Source organism: Podarcis erhardii, assembly GCF_964252035.2.
Source record: "Podarcis erhardii genome assembly, chromosome: 3".
In the NCBI taxonomy this organism is placed as follows: Eukaryota; Metazoa; Chordata; class Lepidosauria; order Squamata; family Lacertidae; genus Podarcis; species Podarcis erhardii.
The window spans coordinates 37,015,713-37,028,309 of NC_138507.1; the positions used below are offsets into that span (position 1 = coordinate 37,015,713).

Below are 12,597 nucleotides of genomic sequence, written 5' to 3' on the forward strand. Positions count from 1 at the left end.
ACAACTGGGTTGTACATCACACTGATAATTTAACACAGGAATATCTCAAGGCAACATTTTTTCACTGGCAAGGACAGATGAAAGTATCAGGGTTTGGGGCAACAAATTATTTGGTTTCCTATTCCTGTGAAATTATTCCTATGACTTTAAAAAAAAGACTTTACAAGTTTGCTTACTTAGCTCTATTTTTTGTTAGAAGTGAAATGGACTTGTGTTGATCATATGATGGTCAGTTCCCTAGTGCAACAATAAAATTAGATCACATGGGGTAGTATTCAACTAAGATTTATTCAGGGTAAGCCCACTGAAATTAATAAACATGACTAAGTTAGGTTCATTAATTTCAGTGGGTCTATTCTAAGTAAAACTTAAGTTGGCTAGTACTCATAATGCTTTCATAATTTACTGAAGTGGACTAATGCCCATGCACCCTTCAAAAAAGTTTTCTCAATGCAAAACTAATATTCTTCATTATGCAAGGCTGGTGTGGTGTTTGCCTGTTTTTGCTGCAGTTGGGAAAGGGGTTCAACAAAGAACAGGGGGAGGCATCTTGTGCAGCAGAGCCAATAATTGAAAGATGGCTACTTTTTGGTAGATACTATTTGATCCTGAACCATAATATTTTGCTCTGAATGATTCTCTGTATCAAACAGCATGCAAAAGTGTATGTAATATATACAAAATTTGAACTTTCACACACTAAAAAAGTTTCCTAAATTACTGGCAAAGCAACTATTGGCAGTGGTGTGTATGTGGAACTGTCAACTTAATGCATTATTTGGCAGTAGCATAAATTATCTGTATTCTAGCTTCTATACACAAGCTATTTTGTAAGTACCGGTATAACCTAGCATCATAATTAATGAGTGGATTAAACTTATTTGCTCAAATATTCCTATCACACAATAAGCAGTGAGTGTCTTATTGAAATGAGTGGCAGCTGAGCAAAAGCACTAATTTTAGTAGGGCTTCTGTAAATCATTTCCCAGGGGGCTGCAACCAGTCATAAGCAGCTATATTGCTCTAGAACTAGGTGGTGCGAGCTGCTAATTTCAAAATGCTGTATCATAAACATCAAAGGCTATGAACTCCAATTACCAACACACATGTAGCAAATCTCTTGGAATTGTTGGAGAATTATGGAGTACTTTTTTTTTCTTATCCAATGCTGTTATTAATAATAAAAAATAATGATTTTAAAAGTTATCTTCAGACTTCTGACAGAAGGCATTTTATTTTTCAGAAGTGCTATTTAAAACTTTTTAAAAGTCAGAATTTTTTAAAAAATTACAATATTGGTATGCAATGTATTTAGATAGCCTTTTTTGTGTGTCTTTCTTTGGACAGATACATCAGATCTGAGAGGTCAATAATTCTAATTAATTTCTGCCTGTCTATTATCTCATCAAATATTCTTATACTGGTTGGACAAACGCAGACACATAATAAGGTATGAATAAACTACATTTATATTATAATTGCATTCTGTTCTTGTATAGCTGAATACATTTGCTCTTTTTTTGTCCAAAAAAAAATTTAAGGTGTTTTTTTTAATTGCAGATAAGAGCCAAATAAATTATTCAACATGTTGCCTATGTTGCCAAAGAACCCCTCTTTCAAACTTCCCTTTGATAACCTTCCCTCTCAATAATTAGCATTTTGTGTAGCAAAGTTGTGTAAATTTCAGAGCTAAAAAACCTCAAAGACATGATACATCAAAAACACAGATTCTGGCTCAAATTGGTGTTGTGATGGGATTGTATTTTTGTCATTTTTGGTAGCATACCGACATTCAATGGGAGGTATGAAAATAGTTATAGCACAATTTTATTTTTATTACTCAGAACTAAGCTCCATTGAGTTTAGTGGAACTTACTCCCAAGTAAATAGCACAAAAGATTTCAGCCTTAAGGTATTATTCTTGAAGATTTGAACAGACCTATATGCCATGTGAGTGCTCTAAAAACCCTGATTTAGCTGGTGATAATTGTTGTGTTCTGCATATTCATTGCTTACCTTCTCTTTACAGTGTGACTTCTTTTCTGCCTATATTTGTGTATTGATACTGGGACATGACTGTCAGGCATCATTCAGCCTAGTTGAAATACATAAGGTTATTCCGTGATCCTTTCAAACTGATCCTAAACCCAGTACACAGCAGTTCCATTCAAACCAATGTCGCTTACTTTCCTGTATTGGTTTTGGGTCATATTACCTATTAGCTTCAATCCATTTACCTTTGTACTGTCTTATGGATCAAGATGATATTCAGTCATGTGGAAGTATAACTAATATGTGGATCATGGCTAGGCATTTGTGCAGGCAACAAATGAAAATTGCAGTATGAGTACATTGGCTTTCTCGGTTAAGGCAAATTGGTGTTTTAAGATATGCACATGTGTTTGGTGCATGGATTCTGTGCTCTATGGTCTTCCTGTTCTAAATTCTATGAGGGATTCCTGGCCTCGTTAATATTTCCAGATGCTGGTAAATTGATTAGTTGGAGAGAGAGAGAGAGAGAGAGAGAGAGAGAGAGAGAGAGCATGGTCTGATCTCTAAAACCTGCTGCCCCAGCAAATGTATAATTAGAAGGGCATATCTAGCACTGTGTCACTCCAATATTGTTAGTGTAAATGTGTTGCAAGGGTTCTGCGTTGCAGTGGATGATCCATGACAAATGTTTAGGATTGTGGGGTGAAGCTGAAGAGCTAATATCAGCATTTTGCCTTTAAGTGCATCTGGGCCAGATTGATGTTGAATATATGTATGTGTGATACTTTAAAAACAGCTGCTACTTGTTTTAGCCATTTTCTAACCAATCCATCAAAATCAATGAGTATTCTACCACTGATTTCAGTTAGATGTTCTTATTGTTCTCAAGAAGGGGAAAGCAAATAGACCTCAAAGGTTTTGACTTTACAGCTATGGGTATCATAAAACTGTGCCTCTTTAGGCTACCATGGTATTCCATTATTCCTGCACCTCATGTCATAGGGTGGGTTATTAGATTACACTTAGTCATGCATTCAAGTGGTAGTGCAGTGTGGAACTAACTCAAGCAACTACCATAGCAGCAGCAGCAGCACAAAGCATGGCAAAAAGCTGAAAACTGGGTGAGTTTCCTCCTCCCATCTTTTACTGTTCACTCAGATAGATCGTTCATGTGAGGTCTTAAATATAATTCATGAATTAGCATTCATATCTGAAATGACACCTATAGCTCCCTATACAGAGCGACACACACACACACAGAGAGAGAGAGAGAGAGAGAGAGAGAGAGAGAGAGATGAGCCTTCTCCTATGGTGTGTGGTCCCACACTGTTGGAAACTCCCTCTCCTTCTCCCTTTGTATGTGTGTGAAGATTCCCATCATCCTTCCAGCAGGAGGAAAGTGTGTGCATAGAAAAGGGGTGTGTACATCTTGATCTATTCAGATAATTGGCATTTCCAACTAAATGTATCAGCTATCAGTGAGAAAATGCTCACTATATCACTTCTGAAAAGGTATTTTGAGATTTAATGCCCTGTCTTGTTTAAGTGCTTCTGGATTTCCTCCCCACCCCCAAAATGAAATCAAAGCAAATTTACAACCCAGCTTTGTTCTAGCTTAAAAACGATTTTGCAAAAGGTTCCCAACCCCTAGTCTATATCATCTCTCAGTCCATAGATATGAATTGCTGAGAAAGTATATTATATGGATGGAGGACAGAGTAAGACATTCTGTGCCAAAATGTGTCTTCATTAATGACTAGCAAAATTTAATTTTAACACTTTTGTTTACTGCCTAGCTAATATATTTTGATACCAGCTCAGCCTTTCATTTTGTGCAATCTCATGTGTTCAATGCTAAATTCCTATGTATGGACACAATTCAGCAAAGCTTTGTGCTGTTTTGATGGAGGTCAGATATTGCCATACCTTTCTGATTAAAATTGGTGGATATGACAGTTCAAAATGCAGGTGTGAAACCAGGTCTGTGCTTATATTTCTCCTGCATGATTTATTTGTTCATGCACGTGAAGATATTTAAGCTTGGAAATGGCATGTCTCCAAAGTTGTCTGTAAATGTAATCTATAGTGTCCAATACAGGTTGGGGGTGAATTACTATAACCACATTCTTATTTGAGATTCCAGTTTGTGGGTTTTGTACTCTGATTCAGTATTTCACAGAACAATAATACTTATTGGGGATTTTTGAAAGGGAGATATAACTCTGCACTTCCCACTCAAAACAGAGTTAAGGCCATATTCAAAATATTATCTTCTTATAGGACCCCCATGGCAACCTCTTGCATTTCTCTTCCCACGCATTTCAGCTGCTGAGTGCCTTTTTCACATCCACCCAATTATGAAGCCACACCCCCATTCTTCAGACCCTTTCGTGCCCCTGCTTTCATTTTCAGCCGCATTCCCATGCCTCCTAATCCCTCCTTTCTTGCAACCCCCTCTGCATTCTCATTTTTACCTTCAGCCTCTTTTTTCCTCCACTCTCCTCCTTACTTTTCTTAACTCTACCTTGAACACATATCACCCTCATTCCCATGCCCTGTCCTCTCTCCCTTTGCACACACATGCCCCATTAACAAGTTCACCCCCTTTTTCTACCTCCTCTTTTTTCAGTTCTCCTGTGCACACAGACCACTCCACTTTTCCATGCCTCCTCCTCTCTCTGCATGCCCTCTTGGCTCACACCAACCCTTGCTGATATATGTTTCTGTATCTTTAAGATCAGTAGAATCTTAAGAGCAAGGCTGTCAGCTAGCTTGTTCAGTTAGAGAAGGTTAAGTTCAGTTGATGGGTGTTGTATATATGTGGTTGCTCACTTGTTAATAAAACCTCTCTAAATTGTCACACAAAATCTGGAACTTTATGTTGAAAGCAACAAATGGTAGCAGGAGTGAACTGCATTCTCGGAAGTTGTTATGGGATACTTAAGAACTCCACATTCTATCTCTCTCTCACATGAGAGAGTTGAGTAATAGAAGAAGGGGAAGTTTAAAACAGCCATTTTATTTCCTTTTTGTGTCCGTCCATCCCCTTCTCACTGTACTCAAATAATGGTAGAAGTTTAAGTAAAGTGGGGGTGGAAGGATACTGATTTCAAACAATGGCAGAGGTTTGAATAATGCAGGTATATAATGACACTGAGGGGTTATTTTTCAAGAAAACAGACCAGTTTAACAAGGAGATGGATAGATCACAGAAGCAAACACCAAAAAACTAACACAACAAAGCCTTCCCAAATTCCCTTCATGATGTACTCAACCATTGTTTTACTTCCCTCCTCAGTATCACCCCCTGCTCACTCTACCCAAACTTCTGCTATTGCTTAAAATCACCAGTTTTCCCCACTCAGTTTTCTCCAGCTCTGCTTGTTCAACCCTCTGCTGCTGCATAAAACTGCCATTTTCCTATGTGTCTCTCTATCTTCTGTTTTCTCTTTTGCTCCCTCTCCCACCCCCACCATGCAAATTCAGGATTGTGATGTGGCACTACAATTTTTCCAGTGGGGATTGCACAATGACAGCATTGCATTTTTATGTATATAGGAAGAGTGGTTTGGTGTAGATGTAAGAAAACCACATTAAAATCCCTGTTCAGTGATTAAGTCTTAACTGTATGTACCATATGTCCTTGGATGAAGAAGAACTGGTGCTACAAATGTGGCAAATGACTAAATAATAACCCTACTTTTTGACAATATTCCATCAAAGGCCAAGGATTAACACTAACATTTGTTGTTTACATTTACCTTAGAAAATGTATCACTCCAAAAAATATAAAACATGCAATTAGTGGTTTACAGAAAAGGAGTCTCTCTTGTTATAGTGTTGATATGACCACAAGCCTTTGAAGGCAAAGGGACCAGTTATGCAGCAAACCCCTGCCAAGTATTTGAACTGGCTCTTCTAACCACAGTTAACTGGCTGCTGCTTCTGTCTCCTTGCTACTGAAGACACGGTGACAATACATAAGTCTCCTGGGTTGTTGTTGTTCTTTGGACAAGCACAAGATCTACAGCTCCTGGGTTATTGAGCATCTGTCTGCTGCCACAGATGGTGGCAAGATAAACTGGCCTCCTGTGCTGCACCCTGGCATTAGGGCAATCAGTTCTGTAGCCTCAGCAGTAGCATTGTGATTGGCTCCCTTCTTCAAAGCAACTCCTTAATGCAAATTCATGCAATACTCTCTTAATTTATGTCAGCAGCCTCACTGTCCTTGGGCACATATAACTCCCATGGATAAATGCCAGGCAGCTGTTGTTCGTCTAGGGTGGCCATGTGCCCTACTTTACAGAGAACAGCCCTCTGTTTGATAAAGAAGCATCAGAAGGAAGAGCAGGGGCTTGGAGGTTGCCCATCAAGAGTTAGCAGCACCTTGATAGTAGACTAAGCAGAAACATATGTCACCTGGTCACCGTTTACCTAATTATGGTGAGATGCATTGTATCTAAATTATAACTACCCTTTCTAAATTTGCATCGGTGCATATAAACTAGTGTGTGCACATTTTATGTACGTGTGTGTCCCCTTTTTTGGGTGATCAGCCTCTATTGGTCTACAGCAGCTTTTGCCAACCTGGTATCTATCCTCCACCATCAGCCTCAGCCAGCATGGCTGTGCTGGCTGGGGCTGTTGGGAGTTAGTCCAAAACATCTGGAGGCACCAGGATGGTGAAGGCTTGTCTACAGCCATTCCCATGATCAAGGTTGACAACCACATTAATTGCTGTGATGCATTATGTTCATAACTGCCCACTTCATACCTTGCATTTCATTTCTTGAATTATTAGATGAGCCAGACCATAGAAAATCAGCAGAGCCTCTACTAGGCAATAAGCCTTTCATGATAGCAGATCTCCAAACCCAATAAAAGCATGTGATCAAAATCCAAAGGCATTTGTCTTGATGGTGAACATTTAAGAGAAACATAGAAACAAACAAATACCTAATTGCCTTTTATTATTAAATAGAATAAAACATCAAACCAGGTTGTTTTAAATATATATTTTAGAGTTGAATATAATAACTAATGTGCACGAGGAACATGTAGATTAGCTGTTCTTGCCAGCCAGCCGCAAGTGCCTACAGAATATGTTGTTATCTTAGGAGGTCTGCAAGAAAATAAGATGAAATCCTTGCAGTGGGATAGTTTAGGATGATATTAAACACTAGTTCTTATAAATTAGGTCTTATGACTATGTCTCTGTTAGCTTTATACAATTCCCCTGTATGAATTAAGAGGAGATAGCAGTTTCAAGGACTTCAGAAGATTGTGCTTTTGCCTTGTTAAATTACCTCTTGTCTTCTTCAGTAGAAATGGGGTTAAGCTGTATCTGTGCCACAGGAAGAAGAAGCTTAAGCTTGTATAGTTGGGATCCTACAAAACCACCTTGAATTCTTCAAAGCTGAAGTACTTTCTAAAAATTTCAAATGCACATAGCTTGCAGAGAGACATTCCACCCCCACTTCCTGGTCTGTGAACTAGTATTTAAGTTGAAAGCTTCAGAAGTGTAGGTCACATAGCTTTTTAGCTCTTTTGAAAAGATGGACGGGGGGGGGGGATAGGTTATGGGGTACAGGGAAATTTAGATATGTGAAGATCTAGACCAGAATGGCCCAACTTTTCATACCAAGTGTACTTTGACACAGAACTCATTGGCTGCACGGAGGAGGGGGAGCAAGGCCAAAATTTGATGCCCCTAACCTTCGTGCTGTCTGCCGAAAGATGGGTAAGGAGGCGCCAGCCTTTCCCAAAAGTGAGAAGGAGGTGGAAGGACTCTAGGACCCTGTCAAACCCATCATGCCTCCTTCTCATAGCCCAGTGCCTCACTTTCCTTTGGGAAGGCAGCAAGAAGGCTGGGGGGCATCAAATGTTTCCAAGGGCCACCAAAAAAAGACACTGAGGGCCGCATGCGGACCTCGTGTTGCAGCACCCTGATCTAGCCCCTTCTTTGCTGCAGTTGCTGCTCAGCATTGCAGCCACTTCCTACCCACTAGTCTCTGCCGGCCTCTCATACCGTCTTAGGTGCTTTCTTATTTCCTCTGCTCTCTTTCGCTGCTCCTTGCTCTGCATTAAAAGCTGCCTCTGGAGTTCCCTTGAGTTTCATAGCTTCCAGAAAAGTGTGCTGCATGGTTCTTTAGATTGTGGCCTATATCACATAACTCTTTCCATATTATTACCTACTTGCTGTTGCTCTCCATGCCACCAAGAGAAATTGCTGCATTTTGTCACTCTGGACCTTGCTGCTTGCTACTATAAATTGTTTGATTATGTTCCAGCTTTAACACAATTGTAGGCTTTCCCCTACTGAGACTGTGATTGGTATCCGCCTGAATAACTTGTGTGTGTACAAACACACACACACACACACACACACACTTTCATTTTATTCATATTCTGAAACTGCCTTTTTCAGCTTCATTAGCAATGGCAATGTAAATGAAACAAAACACTTTACCTATTTTCCTTGTAAAGACAAGAAGTCTGCACCCTTTGCAAAAATGCATCAAGGCAGATGGAGGCAGCTAATTATGTCGCACCTTCCCTCCTCCTTGGTGTGCATATGCTTCAGTCTACTGGTATGTCCTGCTGCTTTAGAGGAGTTTGCACAACACATGATCCTTTAAGGCAGAATGCAAGGTAGCTTTTCACAACACAGGCAGAATACCCTATCAAATGAGAGCATCACATTTGTTATGCTCTACTTAAGGCTTTTCAGGGAGGGGAAATCCATACACCATGCTCCTAGAGGTCATCTCATTTAATACTGTGAAGCAATGCCCCAAAGTAGCTGTTTCTGGCAAGCAAAAAAAGTGGGGCAGGCTTGACTGAACAGGGAACGGACTTGCTTGCATTTAAAAGGGGTCCAAATTTGACATGACAACAATCCATTGCCGGCTCCTATTTTACATTCCTGTACGTTGCTCTGCCAATACAAACTTCATGTTGCCTTAGCATAGGGGTATAGGAAACTGCCTTACACCTTTGGTTTGGCTATCTAAGAATCATATCCAGTGCTGACAGCAGTTTTCCAGGGTTTCAGGTAGGAGCTCTACTTGGAGATGCCGGTGACTGAACCTTGGATCATTCACACACAAAACATGTGCCATGCCACTAAGCTACAGCCATCCCTTACCTGTCTCACTATCTGAGTGTAGAGTGAACCTTTCATCAATGTCCAATCTACCTAGAGGTTACCTGGCAGCTACCATGGTGATTTTTCACTGTAGGCAAAAAGCGGGTGATGGAGATAGGTGGCACACCTAAATATTTGTTGCACTTCTGCAAACCTCGGGTCTGCTGATGACCCCCCTATAATGTATGGCTGCTACCACTTTGGCTGTATCAGAATTAGAATATAAGATAATCTACAGCATTTAGGTGACCTAGCTGAGACACCCCTGTGGTGAGCTGCAGTGAGCCCTTGAAAGCATCACTGCAACAGGGAAAGTGTATAATTTGAGGCACTTTGCTGCAATTTACTCCTGTAGGATTCAGAGTCTGAACTATTTCAATGACATCATGACATGCTGTTCTGAAAATGGAATTTGTTGCTGTGCATTCTCTTAGGCCTATTTTTAATTGTTTTTCTCCTCTGGAAATCACCCCACACCACAACCATGAAGAGCAACAACACGTCCCTTTGAAAGCACCTGTTGCAATAGTTCCAGGCAATCTGTTGATGACTCAAGGAAGCTATTCCTGGTGTGACACTATTCCCCCTTCCTATGCTTTTACATTTGGTCGTATTCCAGCTCAAATGGCAAAAGCTGCAACTGAGCAAATGAACAAACCCTGATGTGTTAAAAAGAAAGAAAAAAAAGATCCTGCCCTTTGTGTTTGGTAGAGGTGGCAACATGGGCCACTATCGCTATTTTCAGGTTGCAAATTCAGATTGCACAGTTAAAGTTGCTTTGGAGGTAGTCTTGACCAAAAACCTACTTCTGCACAAAGTTGGACCATTTGTGATATCAAAGGTGATATGAAAATGCACTGGAAAGTATGGCACAACACTTGCTTGGCACAATGTCATCCAGCCTTCCTGTAAACAAATCAGAATGGATGCTCAGTAAATAGCCCACATCACCTAACCTCCCTGTGAACAAATCAGAATGAATATTCAATAAAGAGATCACTGGAAGCAACCCTGGGATTCTAAAGACTGGTTCAGGCATTGTGCCTCTCATCCATACCAACGGTAGTCATTGTTCTTGAGTGTACACTTATGTGCAGAAATGTGTGTGTGTGTGTGTGTGTGTGTGTGTGTGTAGGGTTACCAGTTGGTTAGAATTTCTGTAAGTATGGCAGCTGAGGAAGAAGAGCTACAGTCATGCAAGCTGATGTCCAGTAACTATGATAGCTTGGGTTCACTTATTTTTGCTGTCCTTTTATTAATTAATTTATTTTACTCAGAAGCATATATTCAGCCAGTCATCCCTCTTACACACAAGAAATACAGTGTCTGAGTTGATGCTAAGTAGGGGTAGCTATGGCAAACAAGGATCCTTAAAAGCAAATAGCTTTCTGATTTGACAGTATCTGAAATAATCATTCTAGTAATGGCCAACCATTTATTTGGCAATCCAGCTCCATGAGAGAAGAGTTTTGTTTAACAGCGAAGTGATGGCCATTTGTCCTCCATTCTTGGCAAACCATGACAGTTCACATATCACATAGGCGTGAGTAAAAGCACTTGCAGGGAAACAGGTTTTAAAAATTGGTTCTTTGATAATAAATCTCTGAAAGCAATTCATTCTCCTGAGTGCTAAAACATGTTAAAAATGACACAATCCTTTTGAAGGCTAGTTCTGATTCTGAATGGCACAAAAAAATGCGCATTTTGCACAGCAAGGTTATTGAGTGCTGTCAATACCTTTCCAACTTCCTCTAATTGTGTGCCTATATATCTTTGTGAATGCATGAAGAGCTTTGGCATGTAGAACTTCGGTGTTACTTTGTGATCTTCCTGCTCAGCAGCATTTTCTTATCCTTTTGTTGAGTCAATTAGAATTTCTACCTATGGGATAACTGCTGGAGTCGGAGGGCAATTAGATATGTGAAGATAACATTCCTTTCTATAACAAACCTTCATGCTCTTTTGTTTTCCAAGACTCAGTCTGATAAATCCTGCATCTTGCCACCATTACACATAGTAAGTCTTAAACACTTCGGTATTTTGGCCATATTGGCAGAGATTTGCTCATAAATAGTTTTAAGTTAAAAAAAAGAAGTCTGGAAGGATAGAGCATAGAAATTTTGACAGCTTTGTGTGTTTTGTATCCATGCCAGTACGGCAACGGGTTCTGTTAGGTTTCACCGCTGTGCTATCTCTTGCAGTTCTTTCTATGCCTGCATTTGTATAGGAGCAGTGGCTGAAAATTATTTCTAAATACTTGTTAATGGAGTTGTCACACTGAGGAAGATATGTGAGCAGTCTAGAGCATTATTCAGGTCTTAACAGTGGCCAGTACCAGCTGCTTTTGGGGAAGTTGGCAGCAAGTAGTTCTGGGATTATCACCGCCTGTGTTTGCAGAGTTTTGTTTAATGGCTAGGTTTGATGATGTGTTTCCACCACCGGATACCAGATGGGGGCAATTGTCAACTGCAATGTGGTTTCATCTTTGTGGGTAGTAGTAGTAGTAGTAGTAAAGGAACATAGGAAGTTATATTAGGTTAGACCAATGTTTCCCAAACTTGGGTCTGCGGCTGTTTTTGGACTACAGTTCCCCTCATCCCTGATCACTGGCCCTGCTAGCTAGGGATGATGGGAGTTGTAGTCCAAAAACAGCTAGAGACCCAAGTTTGGGAAACCCTGGGTTGGCCCATTGCCTTCTCTGACTAGCAACATCTATCCCGGGTCTCAGGTCAAGTTTTCCCCATCACCTGTTGTAAAGATCATCAGATGGTGTTTGGGGGAGGGGGTTGGGGAGAGAACACCAGGCATACAAAGTTATACCGGTTTGTCGTGTAAGTAGGACCACAATTATAGACAAACACCTAGGGCTTATTTCTTCCTTTTCTGTGGTTGTGGTTGTCGGTATTATGACAAAGAAGGATACAGCAGGCAAATAATGAAGTCCCATTGTGCTGTTCTCAGTATGTGACTGTCCAAAGAAAAACCGCAAAAGGAAAAGCTGCAAAATGTTAAGAAGCATTAACTTTTCCAGTAATCATGGCCTTGTTAACAAACGTAGCAGGCAGATTGTTCAGATCCCCATAGGGAAACTTTAATTTAATTCAATTTTTAATAAATAAATAAATAGCCCTCAAGCTGTTTAGCCTGATAGAATTTCTGTAGTGTCGGAAAGTTCAGACTAGTGAGTTTTTAAGCTAGGGTAAAGAACACATTCAAAGATCTCTCCCCTGATTAAAACTGAAGTGTCCCTGGCATAAGAAGTCCAGCAGCTGGATGGCGACACAACTGAGTTTGACACAAAATTGTGAAACGACAGCAAGCAGTTATATAATCTGGCTTTGAAAAGAACAACTGCATATAATTTGAAGTGTTTTTTTCCCCTACAATATGATGATTAAATCTCCAAACATACTGCATTTAATAATTTCTCAAAGCGCTGGGGTCTGAGTAATGCTCCC

General features: G+C 40.1%; 1 protein-coding gene across 5 annotated transcripts in view; it reads left to right on the top strand.

Moving 5' to 3' along the window:
• Positions 1-12,597, top strand: part of ADGRB3 (adhesion G protein-coupled receptor B3) — a 450,119-nt gene that overhangs the window by 347,048 nt on the left and 90,474 nt on the right. For all 5 annotated transcript variants that reach the window (XM_081856759.1, XM_081856756.1, XM_081856755.1 and 2 more), the window contains one exon: positions 1,348-1,450. In XM_081856759.1, coding sequence (XP_081712885.1) covers positions 1,348-1,450 — 103 coding nt within the window. The remainder of the gene's footprint in view (positions 1-1,347; positions 1,451-12,597) is intronic.